At 45.8% G+C, this 22467-nt stretch overlaps 1 protein-coding gene across 1 annotated transcript; it reads left to right on the top strand.

Moving 5' to 3' along the window:
- Positions 1-246: 246 nt before the first annotated feature.
- LOC138717518 (uncharacterized) lies at positions 247-8893 on the top strand. The gene is made up of 8 exons (XM_069851030.1): positions 247-407; positions 2514-2625; positions 3278-3422; positions 4500-4613; positions 5189-5333; positions 6611-6759; positions 7260-7399; positions 8712-8893. The coding sequence occupies exons 2-8, from the start codon at positions 2520-2522 to the stop codon at positions 8822-8824; spliced, it is 912 nt and encodes a 303-aa protein (XP_069707131.1). The 5' UTR covers positions 247-407; positions 2514-2519; the 3' UTR covers positions 8825-8893.
- Positions 8894-22467: the final 13574 nt, after the last annotated feature.

Below are 22467 nucleotides of genomic sequence, written 5' to 3'. Positions count from 1 at the left end.
TGCTGCCCTAGCTATGACTGAGATGCAATGTTTTGCACCGGAGTGCTTAGTTTCCCACATTGTGGCAGCAATAGAGAAGGACAAAATGGGCAAGAGCCCAAGAGCATGCACTCATTATGTTTTGTCCATCAGCAAGTCGGAAGCGTGCACTGCTCTGACTGTTATAAAAGGCTCTTGTTAAGTAATCACATTTCTCTTGCATAAGTGCTTGTTTTTGGGAGCCAGTTGGAGGCTGCAGCTCACAGAATACAGATCTAACTACCATGATTTTTAAAAGAGTCTGGTTATTAATCTGCTGAAAGTCATGTAAAAATATCTTTAGATAAAGTTGGGTGGCAGAGATTCGCTGGTGTTCATGGTACTGGCACTACAGCTGCAAGACTGCCAAAAAGCCTGTGCGGATCCTTGTGAGTAACATTACTGATTCTTCTAAAGTGTGTTTGCAACTGGTAACTGCAGGCAGGGATATATTGCAGATGTTTATTGGCAGCAATAAATTAGAGGGAGGCAGGAGGTGAGAAACAGCCGTGAAACTATTGACCAGTTTTAAAATAAGGCTTTCCTCCCAGACTTGCGTAAGCAAGTATAGGTTTCTCTGAAGACGTGTAATCATGTCTCTTCCAAGTATGCTTAATAAACAAACAAATGTAATGCTAAATTTAATTAGAGGGCTGTCAGAAGAAAATAGATTTGGCTTGACTGTGACATCAAAGAATCTGCTTGCCCTATGTACTGGTTTGGAGTGGCCAAAAGTCAATATTCAGGAAAAGAATATAAAAATAGAGGAAGTGTACAGTGATATTTCCTCTCCTACATTTTCCTGGTTTTCAGAAATCTGCAGGTCAGTTTTCCCGAGTCAGAAATGGTCTTTAAAAGTACAAGATGATTTTTCTTTTCAGAATTTACTAAGTGTATAATATACTGAACAATGACGAGATGTTGTTTTGGGATTCAACTGACATGAATTTAATTGAGATTTGATATCTTGAGTTAAATGAGTTCTCTGAGATAGTATTTTCATTTAAAAATAAAAAGGGTTGTTTCTGTTCAGATGCAACTGAAAAGAGGAAAGCTTGTACAGATTTACAGGAAACTATTTCCCCTCCCACTTCTTTGTGTGTCTGGATCCAGCCCAGCCCATGAATAAAGCCTGGAACTATAAAACCATCCATTGAAGTGAGAACTGGAATTTGTATTTAACTCTGAGTAGCCTGGAGCAACTCTGTTTTTCCTGCCAACCCTGGAAGGCATTGAAGTGCCATTGTATAGCAAAGGCAGCTCAAGTGTTGAGCTGCTAGAGGAAATAAAGCTGTTGCCTACAATATAGAAGCATGCATTCTTACTCTTGCAGGCGGCACAGAACTTTTTCCTTCATAGAACTAACGCAGATAGCTGAGAGTGAGGGCAAGTCACTGCTTACAGACCTTGAGGGGGGAAAAAATAGTATGTAGTTTTACAATGTACTCTTGAGACCTGCTAAAATATTTAAGTCTTATTTGTAGCCAGTAGACAAGGAGGTAATAGCACCATGAAAAGTGATTGTTTTGTAGGAGTTACAGTTGGAAGTACATATGAAAAGCTATGCTGAACTGAAAGGCACTCAACTGCAAAGCCAAATTTCAATGTTTTCATATTTCTTTAAGGACAGCAAAATCAATAGGCCTGTTTTTACTGAAGCAAACCACAGTAGTGATGTAAGATAAGCTAGAATCCCTCTTGTGCACTTGCTCACTAGCTATTTTGACCTTAAAGCCTTTCCAATACATGCATCTGCAAAGCTGAGGTGTCTCCTGTCCGTACCAGTACGGGATGTGGGTGATGGCTGAGCAGACTGCTCACTGGGCAATCTGTGGCTTCCTATTTCAATTCTGCAGCCTTTCTATGCTTCAGGGTTGTGCAGAAACCAGGCAGCCTTCCCAGGTGTCTGTAGTGTTTATTCTCCATCTGAAACTTGTATACAAGTCCTTAGCTTTTACAGTGCTAGGGTCTAGCAGATGGAGTTAATATCTCATCTCTGACATCAAGACAGATTTTTTTTTTTCCCAGTGCATCAGATTACTTCATGGATCTAGAGAGTATAATGTCTTAAAAACCTGTGAGATGCTATTAATGATGCTACTACTAGAAATCCTTTAGCTGCTAGAAGAATATTCTCAGGCAGTATCTGTTGCTTACCCTGATCTTGGTCTATTTTCTGGGCTGCTGATGCTGACTGCTGTCGGGAGGATGCTTGTTCAAACTAAGATTTCCCCTATCCCACAGAAGGCCTTTATAGTTCTTAAGTACAGAGTCTTTCCTGATTTTTTTTTCTTTTCGTTTTTAAGCTTTCAAGCTTTCCTCTGCAATCACAAGTACAGCCAAAATCCACCACCAGTTGAAGTTGAGAGTTAAAACAAGAAAGAACCCACTTTTAAAACAGTCTTTGTTTTAAACTAGGCATACATTAGGATTAAAAACCATATTAAACCAGTCATACATTAGGATGGCCAAACAATATCTCTAATTTATTGCAGGATAAAATGGATACTACACACAAGCTGAAGATCTTTGTGATGGTTCTGTCTCTGACTACTTTCCTAGTCATGGTGATACTAAATGCTGGGAATGCCACTGGGACATTCAAAGGTAATGCAAGCAAATTGTCTCTGTTCAGAGAAGTGGGTCTTGTGTGTTGTATCATTTAATGATATGAAGTGCCTTAGATGGGATGGATATGTTTGTCACCCTATTGCTTCTCTAAATACACCTCTAACATGAAGAAGACAGTAGTGTGTCCTGTAGGTGTTAGAATCAGATGCCTGAACCCTAGCCGGTCATTCGAAATCAAATCAAATGGTCTTGTCCCTGGGGGAAATGGATCCACGTGTGGGGGAAAGGTAGTCGTTGCATATTCTGTCCTTCCCTGGTGGAAGCTGTTTGGACTGCTGCTGTGGGTTTAGAAAGCAATGTCTCTTGCTTTGAACACTACCCAGCTGAATCTGTCGGAAATGGATGTGGGGCTTCCCTACGGTGTTCACATGTAACTGGCATTTCTGTCTCTGTGTCAGACTGAGGGTGCTCAGGATTACCCATAAGGACAGTGATCCCTTAATGGATTTCTGAAGACAAGCTTATAATAGCACACAGCTTGTTTTCAACGAGGGCATCCACTCCACCTCCCTTGGATCCACTGAGGTGTGGACTAAGTCTCAAAGATTACACGGTGAGGGGAAGTTGGTCTTTCCCCATCTTTAGTATGTAGTAACGTGTTTGCCTGCAATAACATTCACCACTGCAGGTCTATTCAGGACAACCCCTGGAAACATCTCAGCAAAGTACAACACTGACTTCACACCAGCTGGGTGGACTTTCCTCATCTGGAACATCATCTATGCCTGGCAGCTTGCTTGGCTTCTCTACGCCTTGTCAGGGATCTGTCGAAGGTATCTTTCCTGCTTAGGATGTAAATTTGGGACAGTGGCTCTTCTCTTCTGTAACTCAATCTGTTATCCCTTTTTCTGGGGTTTCTAGTCAGAGTAAGACTGTTGCCATACCTTTTGACTTGAGATGCTGAAGCTTTGCTGCTGGAGCATCTTGGGTTCAGCATCCAGAGGCAGGAAGTAGTGTAGAGATGCATAGGAACTGCTCTAATGTGTGGAAATGTTAGAAGGCACAAACCGTTTTGTGCAGCCTGATGTCCTCTGATCCATGTGGTTTGACAGTTACCCAGTAGCTGTGTGTGCCCGCTGCTAGATATTAAGAATACATGGGGGCAAACTGATGAATTACAGAGATAATACTTTCTGAGTTTCCTTGCTCTTGGAGATCAGAACTAGCCTTGGGAAGTCTCTTGGGCGGTTGAACTAGCCTTGGGAAGTCTCTTGGGCAGTTGAACTAGCCTTGAAACTTTTACTGGGGCAAGGAGATCAATAACTCTCATGCAGTATCTACTGATATCTGTAATATTCTGTGACATCTTCTATGGGATAGACTTACCTTACAGCTCTTCTGCCGAGGGTGACGTGGACTGCTTATCTTGTCTTGTGTATCTGCTGTTTTCACATGACATGTAAGAAGTTATTCTGTTGGTGCTGGGCAACACTTAAGGTTGTGGGAAGAATGAATTATGCATCTGTACAAGTGATCAAGTCTATGCATGTGTGCTTACATACAAACTCATCCTATGAATCCAATAAGCCTTTTTCCTTGGGAACTGGGCTAAAATCCCATGACTATGCTGCAGCCACCACCACTTTTGCACCTATGGCATGGTCATTAGCACTCCACTGTATCTGTGATGGTGCAGAAATCACCAAGAAGTTCTGTACCATGGGAGAACATCCTGTTGGGGAAACCACGGGGACTGTATTTTGTGTTGGAGTAGGATACAGAGGAGAGTCTGATTTAAGCTGAAGTAACTCCAATGTAGAGTCCCTGTAAGTATGAGGAAAATGAGGCTGGGAAAGTTTAGTCAATGCAGGCATTGTTTTTCTTTCTCCATACCCACTTTTTCCTGGCAGGAATGAACTTGGATATGTCTACGTAAAGCCAGACTTGCTGCCAATACCTTTTTATGTGGCGTGGATTCTGAATAATGGTCTTAATGTTGGATGGCTGTTTCTGTGGGATAGAGAGTAAGTTGCCTTTTGTTACGAATGCTTTTAACACTCTTACTGACTGTCCCAATACTTAATTTTACCCTTTCCCCTACAAATGAACACTTAATCACACCTGTAAAACTGCGGCAGGCCTTGGCAAAATGGAGCCTTCATAAGTTTGGGGTTTTTGCATGATGTTTTCATCTTGTGCATGAGATGGATCGGTTATTGAAGTCTAAGATCTCAAAGCCAGCATTCTTCCATGTTTCCCACACACAGAGGTAGGACAGGAGCCGTGCCTCTTCAGAAATACAGTTAAGCTCCTTGCCCTGGATTGTTTTCATGATCATGGTCACATGAAGGGTTTAATAGTATTGCTGTCAAGAGGTGAAGAAATTGGTTTGCAGTCAGGAAAATAACTTTGTGATGAACAGAGTGAAACAGCAGTATGTCAAAATGATTGTTACATGTAGTGTTTACCTTTTAATAAAGGCTGATTATTAACTCAAAGTCAGTAAAGGCCAGACACTAAAGCTATGAATTAAGGCATTGTAACACCACTGAACAAAATGTATTGTACACAGCACGCATGCATGTTTTCTTTGTCCTAGATACCTCATCCCAGCCCTGGTGTTCCTGGTAGCCCTCACTCTTGCCACATGTGTCGCCCTCTTCATTTCGCACCGAGCACTGAGCATCCATTCCTTGTGGTTTGTGAAGCATCACAAAGCTGATCTCTGGCTCATCCGCATCCTAGTAGGTGGCATTTGGGAAGCTGTGCAGTAGATTTGCAGGAGAAGAGCAAGGGAGGATTTCTGCCCTAACTTTAACTTGTACCTGCAGTAGGTACATACAGGCTTAATTGCATCTTAATTTCCTATTGGATATTGTGGGAATGGTTCAGAGCCAGGCATATTCCTCGTACTTCTCCAGTTACTACAGAATGAAGTTTTCAGTAATGTATGAAAACTTCAGCACAGACTTGTTTGAAATGGGGAGAATATTTCTTGCAGAGAGAAGTCATTGCTTCTGTTGCTGTAGTTAATGGTGATTTCAGCATCTGACTACAAAAAATATGTATTTCTTATATGGAGAAGTATACACTGGTCAAGGCTTCAAATGCAGCTGCATTTGAAAACTTCTGAGTTTTGCCAAGTCCTGGAAGAAAGTTACTTTTCTGACATCTGTGAGAAGTGTGGGTGTTTGGCAAACTGCACAGAGAAAATAAGATAAACATACTTATACTCCATCACTCCTTGATTCCCTCCTAACCCAAACCTGTTATCCTTATCCTTTCCTCTGCATCCAGGACATCTCACATTGCAGTTCCACCCTTTACCCACCTTTGATTCCTTTGCTTGATGTTGGTGTTGCTTAGTGAGAAAGTGGGTCAGCTGAAAATTAAGAGGGTCAGCTGACAACATCCAAGAAGCTAGAAGGGTTTTCACTGGAGGGGAATCTGCAAAGCTGGGAGTCTTTCTACAGAGAGTTCCTACTGACTCTCCTGGAAATGCCTCTAGGTCTCTTGGCAAAAATGGGTAGCAGGCTCTGTTCTCTACACTCTTTATTTCAGTTCCCAAGACACCAATATAACATGAACAGGAAACAGCTGGGTTTCTATCCTCATTCAAGAAAAGCTCCAGCCCTTGATATTGCCTGCTGCAGGCTCCATGTAGCAAAGATGTTTTCTAGAGGGTTGCTGGAATTAAAAAAATTGTCCCTTTTTTGGCTAGTTACAACAGCCTGCAATAACTGGGCTGGGCAGCTGGGCAAACTGCTTTGAAATGCAGAAGGGAAGCCCTCACTGTGGTTTCAGGGGTTTATACAAGAAATTCTGCAGTTGAATCTGGGGTCTATCTATAGGATAATTTGGGGACTCCAAGACTTCCACTCCTCTCCATGCTGGAGGACTTCTGCTGCAGCTAGGTCCAGTAGGCTGGCCTTAACTGCCCCAGGACCTATGGGTCACAAAAGACGAATAGGAATTGCCTTTTTTTTATCACTGCTTGTCATCTTGCTGTGCTGTGTGGCAGGTTCAGAATGGGCTGGCATTGTATGCAACATGGGTCACCATCGCCACTCTGCTGAACTTTGCTGTTGTGTTGATCTACAAGTGGAATGTATCCAATGAGACAGCAACCACTGCTTCTCTAAGCATCCTTGCTCTTGATCTAGTAATATGGTAAGCAACATCATGGGTTCCCACCAAGCCTGGAAGACCCCTTCCACATCTCACAAATAGGTTGGACCACCTGTCCCAATTAATTCGTAGTCTGTCCCTTTACCAACACTGCGTACAAAAACCTCTGTTATAATTCATGGCATATGAACAGGGACCATAGGCAGAGCTTTCTTTCCCTCACAACCAGCAATGCCAATAAGCTTATGCTGAGGGCCAGAAACAAGTCGCTATGACTTGTGGTAGCCCAACCTGCCCTAGGTTTGCAGGTGACGGTTTGATATGGAAAACATGTCGAACTTGGATTTTTTTTTTTTCCTCCCTAAACTTACTTTAGATATTTTTTTTTAATTTAAAGGACCAACTTTGGACTGTGATTCAAACTGGCCTGCAAAAAAAAAAAACCAAAACAACAAACATTCTTTGTCCAACTCCTGTCTTAAACTTCCTAGAGAAAAATCTACAGAGAAAATGCTTATTTTGGTAACTCTCTTTCTTCACAGGTTTTGTCTAGAAAACTTCTTTTTTGACAAGTATGTCTGGTATGACCTTACAATCTACCCAGTGGTCATAATAGCTCTGACTGGCAGCGCATGCAAGAACTTCTCATTTTCATCCCCAACAACAAACAGCATTTTTATAGGTGAATGTTTTGAACTGTTTCAAACCCTTTTAAAAGAAGGCCAGCCAACACTTCTGTATATTTCCTGTGTATTACAGCCAGAAAGATAGACAAGCCTTTCAAAAGTATAATTTTTAAAAAGGCAGAAGTAGGGATTTATTAGAAAGTATTTTGCAAACTGAAGAGTGGAGTAGAGATCATTGCCCATGAGACTTGGGGCTGGATTAAAACCTTTGTTGTTCCAAGTTCACTTCCTCGTGCAATATATTTGCCCTGTGATTCTCCACCATCCATTTGGGTTCTCTGCTGGTAAGTCCATCTGACAAAAGAGCAGGACTAGGATGTTTGCCCCTTATTTGGGATATAGGGGCAGTACATAAGTTCAGGTGTTGTATCTAAATTTTACAAAGCTGTGTATGGTCCCCTCCTACACAGAGCCCAGGCTAGCCTCAACAAGTCTTCCTGAGATTGTGTGGGTGCTGCAGGCCACTGTAGCAGAGCTGAGTGTAGTCATCCATTGTAAAAAGGCTTAAGCTGTATAAGTGCTGTACAATTGTAGCTTGGCAAAAACTATGCCATTATGAGTAGCTTTATGCTGCCATGAGAGACAGCTGTGTGAGCTCTGAATCCTGCCGCAGCGGTTGGAGATGCCTATTCCCACCGCAGGGTCAGCAGAAGGGAGCCTACTCCCCCACTTCAGCCTTCCTACTGACAGGTGCTAGTGGCCGAAGCTAAGTTCTGGACCAGCACCACCACTATAGTCACTTCAGTACGTGTAGGGGGAAGGTCAGAAGCTAGAAGCCTGGCAATGCTTAAAAGCTCGCAGCAGGATTCAGCATAACTTGTTTTCTGGAGCCACGAGGGCACTGGAGACATCTCCTGATGGTTATGACCACCAGGAATGTGAAAGTGTGGATGATCTCTGACAGACAGTAGTGTTTCTGCAATGGGTGCATTCCTACCAGCAAAATTTCATTCTTGGTGGTTCAGCTTGTTTGACTGGTAGAGCAAGGATGTGCTTTTCCCAAACTAGTGCATGTTTCTTTATATAGCTCAACTATTCTTGGAGTTGTTTGTTAATGTAATGCATTTTTATTCCTCTGTCCATAAAGTCTGCATGTTTTAGACATGCTTTGACTTGGAAGCATTGGGAGAGTTTGACTGGATAGCAGTGAAAATCTGAAATGCAACTCTTATGGGGGGTAATGACTCCTATACAGAGGAGTTCCTTTTCCCCTTTCCCCCTGAGTGCTCCCTGTGCTGGGAGCAGGGTTATGACAAGAGGCACCGACTTTCTTTCATGTGCTAACATGCTTCTGTGATTCCTTCCTAGCTGCGCTGCTGGCAATGACTTGTTTGATCTTTACTGTTCGGCTGGGACTGGTCACGTGGAGGCACTGTAGGAGACCACTGGAAGCAGCGGAAACCCCAGGCACAGTGGCCTGAGACCTCTGGCAGTGTTGTGGCAGATATTTCAAAGGGTGGAGGAAAAAAATAATTGGGTGTCCTGCATCCACTAGTCCTTCCTTTATTGATGTCCATTGTGTTCTTCTCTAATTCTTCCTCTTTTCATTCCAAACAAGGATGGTTTGTCCACACATCTGTCCTGCTCCTACATTCTCTCAGATTGGCTAGTCACAGTCCCACCTTAAATTTGCAACCTCTTTCACTTGTTTTGACTCTGGATAGTCCAAGAGATGCCCCTTCAGCTGAACAGCCCTGTGCATATTTGAGATTTGCACAGTCATTCATATACTTTGCTTAAGACTTCATTTTTCTTGAAGTGTGGCTCTTAAGTGAGCTGTCCCTGGGAGTTAAAGGTGAGGAGTGCCAGATCTGCCATTCCTTTTGGCCATTCGGTGCTGGGTGTCTGCACGCCCCTGTGGTGTTAGCAGACTTGTAGGCAGCGACTGCTCCTTTTCCTGCTTCTCTTGATTTTGATGGCAGCAGATACTACAACTCTAGAGACCTGCCTTAGCTGTGTCAACTCTGATAGCAGAGGGAGGAGTGGTTGAATAATTATGACACAATTGCACATCTTCAACCTACTTCAGCTTGTAGCTCTAGAAACTAAAGATATGTTCTCTTTTCAGTGTATAGTAAGATATCTGGATCTCTGCCCTGGTTTTCCCTGACTTACTGAGAAAGTTAGTCATTGTGTCAGTGCATCTGTCTGTGGACCCACAATAACAGCAGAGTTGTGCTGTTCCTGCTCTGCTTGATAGACAGATGAGATTTGGGTCAGGCAGGAGCAGTGGGTTGCCTTTCCCTGAGCTGTGCAGAGTACGATGTGTGCTGGCTGCGTGCTTCCTGAAGGGGAACAATTTGTAACCACTCTGGCAAGAGGTTAGGTGTACAGAGAAGATGATACCCGATTTGGGGCAAAGCCTGTTGCTTCATGGAAAGGCAAAAAAAAAAAAAAAAAAGTGTGTTTGAACTCGTAGAGTTAGAGTTTATCCTGGATCAGTGCTTTCTCTGTGGCTTCACCACTTCTGAGTTGGTATCAGGAAGACTAAAAATGAGTTGACTGAATCGTTGGACTGCTGCCTCTGTTTCCTGTGCCTGCTTGAGAGCCGATGGTGTTTCACTGGTGTCTGGAAAGCGTTCCTACCTGGCAGGTGTTTTCAAATCCTTAATATCTTCCAATACTATTACAAAGATGAATTATTGTAAAATAATGTGTGCTATTGTTTACATTTAACAAAGAACAAATCTGATGTGATGCAATTCCTCTTGTCATTCCGTCACATTTTATTTTCAAATAAAGCCACCAATTCCGTAAGTTCTTTAAAGTGACTGTTCTGGTTCCTACCTTGCAGTGTCCTGGGTGCATGCTGGAGTTCCAGGCTCAGCTGCACCTGGATTGTAGCTGCTTCTACTGATCATGCCTTCATTACTACACATATGCATTCCTATGTTTTACTTGAACTCCTCTGCCCACAGCTGTTTTCATTAAACTTCTATTTTGAGTGCTGCCTCCCAAGAGCCCAGCTAATAAATTCCCAGTCCAGAAGCTGCATTCTTTAATACAGTCATCTTAAATCCACTGGTGCATGGTTTAAGGAGTGCAGGCAAGATAAGTAGTTGGTGCTGGGCTGTGTAGCAATTTAACTCTTGAGGAACCCTGGAAGGTTTTGCGTCCTCTCAGGCAAGAACTCTGCAAAGAGCTCCTGAACCAGGGCAGCTGTACTGCCTTTCCACTGAATGTTACAGAAAGCCTTCCAGGGCTTTGTCTATGTCTATCTAATACCTCAGCTGGCCAAATGACTAGATTCTATACCATAGGATACGATTAATGCATTAATTACCTGGGGAGAGTCAATGAGCCTTCTGTAAAGGAAAGTCATGTCTCAAATATCTTCGAAGGACACAAAAGTCACATAGGTAAGGGTGAACTGTTTTATTTCACCACTAGCTTTAAGGATGCTCAAGAGGCATAAAATACAGCCTCTTCTCATAGGTGGTTGAAGCTGGGAGATAGAGGAGATGCTTCTCTCCAGGAAGGGAGGCTGCTGGTGGTATGTGTCATTAGACCTACACTGGATAATGTAATCCTTAAAAACCAAGGAGTGGTTTGTTGATGGGCAGTTATTTAGGATGCTAAAGGAGAAGGTTGACTGGGGATTTGCAAAAATCTCTTAAGAAATTGAAAGGGGACAGTGCAAATGATGGATGAAAACTATTGTAGGTATGTGCTAAAAGATTCATAGAAGAAAAGTGAGGCTGAGCACATTTCAAGTGATATGCTCTGACCTGGCTATAGTAGTCATTCCCACCCAAATATGTCCATATCTGGCAGTAGAGGCAAACCACATATCGAGGTTGGTTAAGAAAGGACTGAAACTGAGAATGTCTTTGTGACTCTCTTAGGCTGCTATGGACTCATACCTTGGGAGTTTTGTGCTGTTATGGTCCTTGCACTGTAAGGACATTATGAAAGGTTTGGAGGAAGGTGATGGAGGATGAAGAAGAGATGTCTCTCTGCCCATCCATATACCCTAGAGCTGAGGAACAGCTCAGATGGGGAGCTGTGTGAACCCCTTTTCTGTAGCTGTCCTGTCATGTGTGGTATGGGTCTGGATGCTACTCTTCACCTTGCTCTTGCCACTCAGAATTGAGCTGTGCGGAGAGCCTCAAAGGCCTTTTTTCCTGAGTGCTGATGAGGTACCACAACAGCACCCAGTTAATCTTTTCACTGCAAGAAAGCCCCTGGCAGCCACCTGAAAAGATTAGACTGAGCTAGCCCCAACTCGGACCACCCACAAATAAGCTCCTGGCCCCCTAAACCCCGTCCAAGCACTATTTCTTTAGAGCCAGGGCAGGCAGAGCTCCAGCCAGCTTTGGGAAATGTGACTTTCCTTGTGTCTGTGGCAGCAATAGGAGCCCGAAGTCCCCTGCCTGCCTTTTTTTTCTTTTAGCTGGAGGAGGGGAAAGAGAGATGAAAAAGAAGTGTGAACCCTCCCATTCCAGCCTTGGGGCTAAAGATAGAGCCAAGGCTATTTTTAAAGGCCTTTTTTCCCTGAAATGCCTTGTTTTAATTTGTTTTCAAAAACCACCAATACATAGTTTTGCCCACAAGAGATTTTCTTTCAGCAAAGCTGCGTTTCATGAAGGCAGAAACCTGCCAACTTTTAAACAAAAATAATCAGTGTGGTCTTTGTTTCCACGAGTGATTATAGGATTTGAGTGAATTTTATGGGATTTAAAATTTCTTGGAAAGCTGGCAGCATTAAGAACCCAAAGCCTGAAAAATTATTTTTATTTCTGGAAAAGCAACTCAGACCCTCCCAAGTGACAGGGGACAGGACAAGAGGGAATGGCCTCAAGCTCCGCCAGGGGAGGTTTAGGCTGGACATTAGGAAAAAATTCTTCACAGAAAGGGTCATTGGGCACTGGAACAGGCTGCCCAGGGAGGTGGTTGAGTCACCTTCCCTGGAGGTGTTTAAGGCACGAGTGGATGAGGTGCTAAGGGGCATGGTTTAGTGTTTGATAGGAATGGTTGGACTCGATGATCCGGTGGGTCTCTTCCAACCTGGTTATTCTATGATTCTATGATTCTATGAAATGTTCCTGTGTCTCATAGCCCAGCCCAGGATGTGACCTGAGTTCCCTGTGCTGCCTCACATACCCGTGGGAATAGAGGATGGATAGGGCTAGCAAAGCCAAGCATGAAATCGTTCCTGGGACACAAATGCAAACCTTGCTCTTTCTGATACCAAAACATGGCTTTACACTTGTCATTCTCTGAAGGGATTCACTCTGTGGCTAAATGGAAGGATAGGGAAAAGCAGAGTGATCTGTAAACCACCAGTGAGTGGACAACCCCAGTGCTGAGTCCAGGGATGCTTGGGGATGCCACCTTCTCCTGGCTAAGGCCAACTCTTGCCTGTGCTCCCTCCCACTCTGTAACTGACAGCCTTCATCCAAGGATGATCCATCAGTTTGGCAATATTTTCTCTGGAGAGCCATATCAGCAAGGCTGGACGTTGCTGAGGCTGCAAAACAGTTATTTTCAGTAAAAGTTCCTGAGAAAATCTTATTTGGAGGAATGTTGCATGGAAGAAGTTGTGGGTCAGAGTAAACATGCATTTGAACTGGGAGAGCAAATGTGCTAATACAAAAGGAATTTTTAAAAGTTGTGGTTGTATGGATTAGGCCCTCATTAAAACCCACATGGCTTACAGAGGAAAACATGTCTGATTTCTTGGATTAACTCAGCGAGGTCCTCCTCAGCCATAGTGATAGTGGAGGAGATACTGGGCCTCCTTTTGACACCCTTTGCCTGCAGCAGCACGCTCTGGGGCTCTGGGCAGTGCTCTGTGGAGCTTGTCTTGCCTGCAGCTCCAGGATACTGTCCTCTCCTCATAATGCTCTCGGCTACAGAGCTCAGATAAAGTGCAGGCTTTCCTGCTGGGTTCCTAAAAACGGGAGCACCCTGGCAGAGGAGACGTTACATTATGACCTAAGTTGTTCTTGGCTTGATGATACCCTCAGTACTAATGATGTTATATTAAAGCATCTGTGAAAAGGATTAATAAATAAATAAAAATGAGCCTGCTGGAGAGAAGAGGTGTTACACCATGATGCAAAAGCACCAAAGCAGAAAGCAGGATTGCCTTTCATCTGGAATTTGGAGAAATTTTGAAAACCAATTGCCTGGCTGCAGGCATCGCAAGATATGGGCAGTGACGCTGAGATACTGGCACAAACAGACCTGGCCACACTGGCTGCCACCATCACCAGCAGGACAACGTGGATAAGGCCCTTGCTACTTCTTGGAGCATCTCACTGGAGGAGCATTTTCATTGGAGAGGAAACACAAAGTAGGTTGGCTCGAAAAATGGCACCCCAAACACTTGTCCTTCAGAGCTGGAGCAAATCCAGCCCTCGCTGGCTGCACCTCAATTTCCTTACCTTTAAAGCACAGATGAACAGGACAAGTCTCTCCATGAAGAACTGTGAAGATCTTCAGATAAAAGCGCAGAATACATACAATGATGATTAAAGGCATCGGCACCCTTTGCTATGCACACAGTCTAAACATGCTCAGGCCATCCCAGGCTCTTTGAAAACTGCTAGATGTTTTCAAGCTAAATATTTATTTTATCTGCACAGAGCTGGGACAACCCTGGGTTCAGTTCCCTGTGTCAAAGACATCTCAGCAAAGAGTAACAGGCTCAGGCGTGACTCATGCATGGACTGAACATGTGGGAAAAATTGCTGGAGCAGTCCAAAAGCCTGACTCTGCTCCTGACAAAGCTGGGACACCAGTCGGAGCACACATCGGCTGCGCGATAGCATGATGGGCACTTCCCACTGGAAATTTTGACTCAAACCCCTTGAATAGCCATCCAAGGGTGATATATTTTTGTCTCTCTTCTTTGGAAAGAAAGGCTCTTGAAGACCTTTGCCTAGGCAGCTGGTATAATACGATGTTTAACCAGCTGAGAAGGGATGTAGCCTGCTCAGGATGAGACTGATTTGGGTTAGGGAGTGCTGCAAGCTACAGTAACATTAGCTGGTAACTTGTGGGCATTGTTCTAATAAAAACTTGATCTAAAAAAAAAAAAAAAGTGGGCGTTACTAGAAAGTGTTGGCTTAAGTGACCTATGACATGAATTATTTTCATCCAAGAGAAAAAAAGAAACGTGTGTTTGTGCCTATTGTTGCCATTGCTTTCCCTGGAAGCAATGCATGTTTTGCCAGGTATTTTGCAGGAATAGAATAGAGGAATAATTTGCTATGAGATGGGCCTTGGGCTGAGAGAGGAGGAGAGGGATCAAGCAGGAGATGTCTAAGAGCTGTGACAAACTGGCCTGGCAGCTAGAGCCTGGGATTCCTCGCCCCAAATCTTTACCTTAATCCCATTAGAAATAAACATGGAGAAAACGCATGCATGGAGGAAACAGCTGTTGTTGCTTTGGAGCATGATACCTGCCAAAAATACAGCCATCTGGGAGACCTGCTGCATGTCCCCTTGCTCAGGGTAAATGTAAACGTGTTTCTGCCCCATCCTATTTCTTTGGAATGCAAAAGTTCCCACCTGGTATGGTGATGGACTTGGTATGAAAAGTCCTGTAGGACGAAAACCAATACTGGGTACCTTTAAAGAAGACTAGAAATCATAAGAAGACACCCTCTGCATGCCTGATAACAACAGCAGGGGCAAAGTCACGGTCCATTTCCAGAATGCCCTTGTATTTTTTATCCTTTTGAACAGGAAGTGCTGGAAGAGAGAAGTGTGATGGGTTTTGCAGGTGTCTCCTGGCAAGGTCAGGAGATGGTCACCACCATGGTCACCACACAGCCATCAGCTGGGCATGTGGGAGCCAGAGCAATAGGCTTGGGGACTCTGCAAGGTCTCTCGAGCAAAAGAGCAGGACTGTACCCATTTGCAGGAGGGTTACATGGCTTCATGCTGGGAGCTCAGCAATAGTGCAGGCGTAGCTACGCAGTCTTGAAAGTGTGATGAATGCTGAAGGGTTGGTCCCCACTTTTACGTGAGATGAGGGCACACCTTGGGTGCCAGCACCACATTGCCCTCATTTATATGGCAAAACAAGAAGAACACAAAGAGCACATGTCAAGCAAAGTGCAGGGGAGCTGTACTGGTTGCTGAAGCACAGCGACTGCTGCCACCAGAGGCATTGGCCACAGCACTGGCTGTGCCTTGTTCCCTGGCTGCACCATCCCCACCCCTGGGGCAGCCCTTTCCTGCACCATGCTTTCACACTAGCCAGTAAAATGGTCTTTACAGAGTTGAATTTTTACTTAATTTAATTTATTGCAAACTAACACAAGCTTATAATAACTGATTTTGTAATGAGAAAAAGAAAACATAATCAATTACGTACTCAGCTAAACACTTAGTGATGCACGAGCTGATCAGACACCCATGCATGGGCAAAGAGGGTACTCAGGTGTGCACAGCTTGAGCACCAATGCATGAAGTCCTTGAGCACCCATGTGTGAATTAATGGCACACTCATGCTTGAGTTTTTTGGGAGCTCATGCGTCAGGTAATTGGGTTCTCATGTATTAATTAATTGGGTGCTTCTGCATGAACTATTTGGGCTCTTGTGCATAAATTAATAGGGTGTTCATGCATGAACCACTCAAGCTCTTGTGCAAGGTTTAATTGCCAGCTTACAGGTGAGCACAGGAAGCCCCACTGATAATGCCTGACACACCACTGATACGCAATGGCCAGACTGGCTTAGGGCCACATGTGTCCTCCATCATCCGCTGAGCAGGTAGAGGTGTTGCATGGGGCATTATTGTCTGGTTGCTCCTTGATATCCAGGACAGGCCCTTACACACCAGTGGTGCTGTGGACATTTCTGTCCCTATGCAAGGAGCCATTGTTTGGGTGCCTTTGACACCTCCCTGGGAGGATAGCACCCAATCTGCTTTGTGATACTGTATTTATGTGTCTCCTCATGCTATCATTCTCCCAGGCACATCAGATTTCTGACCTAGAGCATTCAGCTTACCTAACCAAAAGCTGATGGGAAATGACTGGTATATTGTCCTTGTATATAATGCTAGCCAGAAAAATGCACCCTACTCAATATGGTGGGAAGAAAATCTCCTGGTGCGGTTTATGAGGATGGGTGGAAACCCAGGAAAAAGCACTGTTGTGGTTCCTCAGACAAGAACATCTTGTTCAGCCAAATGCAAAGTTGGCCCTTGAGGGCACTCCTGCAGAGACAAGGAGAGGGGGCAAAGGCGATAATGTTGGTGCCTGGCTGGGAAAGTGGAAAGGAAACACTTGATAATTATCACAGTGTTACCACAAAACATATGCAGGCAGCATTGTAAGGTCAGGACTTCTGCAGCTTCTGATCCTCTCCCCTTTTTTTCCAGCACCAGCACTGCATGGAGGAACGTGAGGATGATGGTTGCCAAGGGCACTCAGCAGTGCGACGCTCCTGCCTGTATCCCAGGCTGAAGGCAGGGAGGATCCCTGCCACCCTTTGGAAAATTTGGTCTCACAGCTGCCACCAGACCAAGATGTCCCCAATGCTGGAGCAGCTCCAGCTGCAGTGGCAATGCAGTCACCAATGCCAGGCTGGTGCCTGACCCTGCCAGAAAAAACAGATCCTGCAGAGCCAGCCATGACTGCTCATGCATTTCTCTGTGCTCTGCAGCAAGTTTTTCAGCATAATATCAGCTTGTGAAGGGAGGAGACTAAGCAAAGCAAACAGCCATCCCCAGAATGCCCGTGATACAGTGCAGCCGCAGTTCAAACAGCTGAGCTGTCCTAGTGACCTGGCTCTGCGTGGGATGCCAGCCTTGCTCACCACCCCATTTTCTGCCTGCAAACCTGTCCCCAAGGACATAATCCAGGCAGAGATAGTGCTGCATTACAAAGGTGACAGTCTTAAGCAGCCAGGAATTGCAACCTGGGCCTTGGGGTGCATACCCCAAGCATTGCCCAGCAGACCCTGCATTAAAATCCTGCCAGGGTTTAAATGTGCTGGCCACATACCAAGGGTGACTTGCACGTAGACATCCACTCATGAGAGCAGAAAGCTTGCTGCAGTCAGCTGAGATGATATGAAGTGGCACGATGGTGCAATGAGATGGGTTTTAATTCAATATTAATGAACCTGTACATGTTTCATCTCTGTTGAATGGGAGGAAGTGAGCAGCACGAGGTGTCCCATGGCTGGGTCACACCAGCCCTCATGCTACATGAAACTTGTGCACTGTGAGATATATCTTAGTCACACATGAAACCTACAGCACTGAATTAAAAGGAGCTTTCCTCCCCCCTGCCTCGGATAAGTCACTGGGACGGGCAGGCAGTGGTGCTGCAACACCTTCACTGGCTTGGCCGAGCTGATAGGGGTAGCTGATGCCCAAGGGCAGAGAAACAACTACCAGCAAGTCTTTGACCTGCAGCTGGCGTAAAGGAGTCCATACCATGAAAGACCTAGATTATCCACAGGATGAGGCTGAGTTGTGGGGTTGCCCATGATGTTGCATTTGATGTTTAGGGCAGAGAAGCCTGTGTGGGAAAAGGAGTTTTTATTTCTCATGCTCCTCCACCAATGGTGTCCAGATGCAGAAGTGGTTTAGCCTCCTGGAAGATGCAAGACTTGACATAAAGGGTTTTGATAAATTCCTCACTGGCCCCATCAGCCTCCCTCAGGCTGTTTCCTCATTACTCATCTCCTCACTCCTCTCTGTAATCCTCTTGATCTTCAAACACCTCTCAAAAGGCAAATATACTTGGTGTCAGGCAAGACTAAACAGCCACCAGCACACTGCCTTCCACGGTGTTGGGATGGTGATGATCAGGGAAACGACTCCAACTCCGTTGGTGAAACAAGTCATTCTTTTCTTTAGCTTTTCCCTCCTCTGATAAAAAGGCAGCTCTCTGATGGGATCTCCCATTTTTCAACACCATTTACTCACAAATCAAAGCAATGCTGGGTCTTTGACTTCTGGAACAGCACTCGCTGCTGCTGGTTGCTGTGAGCAGTGGACATTATGGATGTTCCTTTGATTGGTTCTGGGTTAACCTGGTAGCCAGTTCACAGGTGAGATCACAGCCTGGAACTCTGATTGTGGTTTCCAGGACTTGTTTGCCAACTTCTCCTCTGGCAAACTTCTCTCTCTCCAACTTCCTCCTCCTTCTCCTCTCTGTGTGTCCTGGAAATTATTTTCCAGAAACCTGGCTGGTGCCAAGGCTTGAAGGGAGAGCACAGAGATACCTGGACATCCGCAGAAAAACTGAAGACCTGTTGCTTCAGAAGGAAGACCCACCAGAAACCTTTCAGAAATAACCCCATTCCCCTGCGGCAGCAATGCCTGCTTAAGAGATACTGAAGTGCCTTTAAAGCTGGGCCCAATTATTTTGGTACACTGAAATTATACTAACGAGTGTTGGGAGGGTGGCAATGCCTGAAACCCCACATCTGAGCAGAGGACTGGCTTCTGACTTCTGCAAAGCCAATCTGCTTGTTCAAGCTTTCCCAGCCAGGGTATGTAGAACAATAAAGAGCCTCTTGAAAGCTCTTGACAGCTTGTCAATGGAGGCAACTTATGCTGTATATGCTGAAAGTATCCATGGTATAAAGTACAGGCAGCCTCTCCAGGGGTTTTGTCCTGCCAAACTGGCTTTCAGAAAGACTGGAGTTTGGACAACGTTTTCTATCTTACCCGCCGGGTCTCAAACAGGCTTCAAAAAGAGCAACAAACACAAAAACTTTGACTCAGGGGTCAGAGGCTTCAAGAAGAGGAGCATCCTTCAAATGAAACGCAGGAGATGGCAACCGGGTGAGAAAACTCATCATTTAAGCCATGAAAATCTTTTTTTTCTATCTGAGGCAGCCCCATCTCCACTGCTGGGTAGCTCTCTTGTGCAATCAGAAATTCTCTCCACTTCCACGCTGTACATAAACACATTGTATTCCCTATCAAAGGGTGATAAACACACTTAGAGTGTGTTTATCTCTACTATCTATCTCTAGTAGTATCTACACTCTGCTTAAGAGCCTAGTTTACTAAGCTCAGAAGAGGCATTTTCTCTCTTGGTTGTCTGGGCAGCTCACTGGGCTGATGCCAGGAGGGTGCTGGACAGTGTCTGGTGCTTCACAGGGACAGAGCCTGTCATCCAGCCCACTTGGTACTTCAGTTCTCTGAAGCCCTGTGGTCTTGGGGTGAGGCAGCAGAGTCTGTATTTTGTTTGACATGACAACCTGCCTGAGCCCACATCTTTGGTTGCAGGAGGGAGGGCTGGCTAGGGTTGACACTTCAGTTTTGAGAGGCCAAAACAAGCCCTGTGGTCCTCTGCTGTGACCAGAGGCCCTGAAGCTCCCAGGACACTTTTGGGACCAGTTGCATGCAAAGCATGTGCCCACAGTCATGACTGGAGAGTGGTGAAGTGTCCTCCTTCAGCTAAGCCCTGGTCAGGGCGAGGTTGGACATCCTCTGATGGGACGTGAGGGCAAATCTGTGCAAATCAGGACCTTCCAGGCAGGGGGAAAATGGCCTCGTTGGCTTTACTCAACCTCCTCTTCCTCTAAGCGTTTCCCATCACGTTCCAACACAACCTGAGAGATGGCTGCTTCTCCAAATGGCACTGCCACTGTGAAGCATGCTTTGTCTTTGCAAAAAGAACCTCCTGAACAGACTTTTCTCCTCCAACCTAAGACTGCAGTGGAAGTGCAGCACAGGATAATCCAGCTCTGGCTGCGAAGAGACTTTCAAGGGAGGGTGTAGAGCACCATCTAGTGAAGGCTAGGGAGGAAACCATGAGCTGCAAGCCCCGGAAGAGCTGCTGCTCCTAGGGAGGCTGTGGGACAGAAGCCTGGGGCCAGCTGTGTCCTGCTCCGCTTCTCCCAGGGTCTGCGTGGGGGGAAACAGTCCCAAGAGCAGAACAGGTGGAAATCAGGAGGGGGTGCAATTACTTGTGTCTCTTTTTTTCCAGCTTTCTCCTGTACCTCCAGGAGTGAACAGGGCAGGTGGGACTCGTGTATGTAGACGAGCGACTGTTTTACTCATCTTTCAAACAGACCCTGTCCCCAGGTCCTGAGCAGGATCATTTGTGAAAAGGCCTGGGGAGAATTCCAGACGTCCTACTACTTCATGTGTTTAGCCCTTGAACTGGGGGTGGGAGGTGGAAGGTGGGAGGTGTTGTTCTACGAGATTTTAACATCCCCCAAACCCTCTTTCCTGGTGCTCTGTTTTGAGGCATGTCCTCTCTCTACCTGCAGCTTTGGCTCGAGCAGGTGGAGAGCTGAGATCCCCTGGCAAAGGCTGTGAGATGCTGCAAGCTTTCCTACCTGCCACCTACAGTCACTCTAATTAAAACCTCGAGGATGAGTTAACATCTCTCTATTTTACGGGCGTGTTTGAAGTGTCTCATTGCTTTGGGCAGTCTGCTGTAATGAAGTTATTAGCAACGGAACTTAAGTTTTGTGATCACCCTTTGTGACAAAATATCTCAGAGGGCTGTCTAGCAGGTTTATTAGAAAGTGAAAACGCCTTTTGATGCAAGAGCAGCCACAGGTGTCTGAGGACAAGTCAGAAATGGTAAATGTCTGTCTCCTCTCCCAGCTGGGAGCAGACTGGCCAGTGACGAGCTGCACTGGAGGTTGCTGGTTGGGTCATCCTCCAAGCCTGTTTCTTCACAGCAGCACTGCAGTACTCTGGTGATTTTATCTTAGTATTTCAAACCACGAGCTTCATAGTAGGATGTGTCTCATGATGCTAGCCACTACTCTGAGCCTCATTGCCCATTGAAGCCTTCCTTTCCTAGCAGTGCAGGCCAGTTGCTTTTAGACACCTCCTGGCTATAGTTGAGCTCCTCTGACCTCAGGACATGGTGCATGGCCCTAAATCATTCAAACCGCTCAAGAGATCTCCAAGCATGCATACGGCTCTGCAATGAAACAAAGTCATTTCCAACAGCCCTCTCCCCAAATCCTGCTTGGCTTAAAAATTGATGTAAACAACCTTCTTGCAAGCCCAAGTGATGCATGGCCCCAGATCCTTTGTCCCAAAGGCTCTGCTGTGTCCCACTGACCAGAAGTCCTGCAGCACCAGTACCGTCGATGCCACAGCCTTCCTGGAGGACAGTCTTGCAGCTCCCACCCTGTGCAGCCCCAAGGCCTTTCAGCAGCTGGGCTCTGTGCTGGCAATGCCAAAGCTGGAGGCAGAGCCGGGGACATACTGGATTTCCATCCCTGGCATCCTCCTTAGCAGAACTGAAGATGTTCACGTTGGCTCAGGGCAATTTGGGGTGCTCTTAACGACACCCTGTCCAAAGCAGGATCTCAGGGAAAGGAAGGACTGTGCCCTGGGCTCCCACCCATCTTAATCCACCCCTTCTCCAGGGCCACGGTGTGGCCATTTGCTGACTATGCAAAACCCTCTAGAGGGAGCCCCGATCCCAGACATCACCACAAAGATGTCGTGTGGGTGTCCAAATATAGATTTTGTGGGGTTCATTTGGGTGTTTTGTTGTTTTTTTAAGGCTCCACGCTGCCTTAGTGGACTCACTGGCCACAGCTACAGGCTTGCTTGCCCTCTCTGAATATTTCTGCATGCTTCTGCCTTCCCAAGTGCCTCCTCACCCACCTCCAGCATCTCCCTCCTTTCAACCTCACTGACTGTGGTGTGAAGCTTTCTGCAGGGTGGGTGCTGCCCCTGAAATTAAAGGGAAATCTCATCCCACGTTGGTCCCCAGGGCTGTGTGGTTGCAGAAGGCTGGCACCATGCTACCTGAGCCCCAAAATCCAGCCAAGCTGGTGGCAGCATTTCAGCAACACCCTGGATGCTGACGGGCATGCAAAATCCCCTGAGATACCACCAGGCCAAGGGAAGCCAGGTGCGTTCAAGACCTCTGCTCACCAGGCTGTTTCTCTAGACTGCGTATCACTGAACCTTCTGAAACCTGACCTCTGAGTGCAGGGAGGTGAATGAGATTTCCCCAGATCTGAAGGCAATGGGCACCGAAGCTCGCTGGTCCCTGCAGCCCTGAGCACAGCTGTAATTAGACCTCTGGAAAGCCCAACTACATCCCATGCACAACATCCCCTCTTGCTATCTGTGGGGTTCAGTGTCACTGCAGAAGC

The sequence above is a fragment of the Phaenicophaeus curvirostris genome, chromosome 2, assembly GCF_032191515.1.
Source record: "Phaenicophaeus curvirostris isolate KB17595 chromosome 2, BPBGC_Pcur_1.0, whole genome shotgun sequence".
Taxonomy (NCBI): Eukaryota; Metazoa; Chordata; class Aves; order Cuculiformes; family Cuculidae; genus Phaenicophaeus; species Phaenicophaeus curvirostris.
Note: the sequence above shows the minus strand (reverse complement) of the source record. Positions and strands in the feature narration are given on the sequence as shown.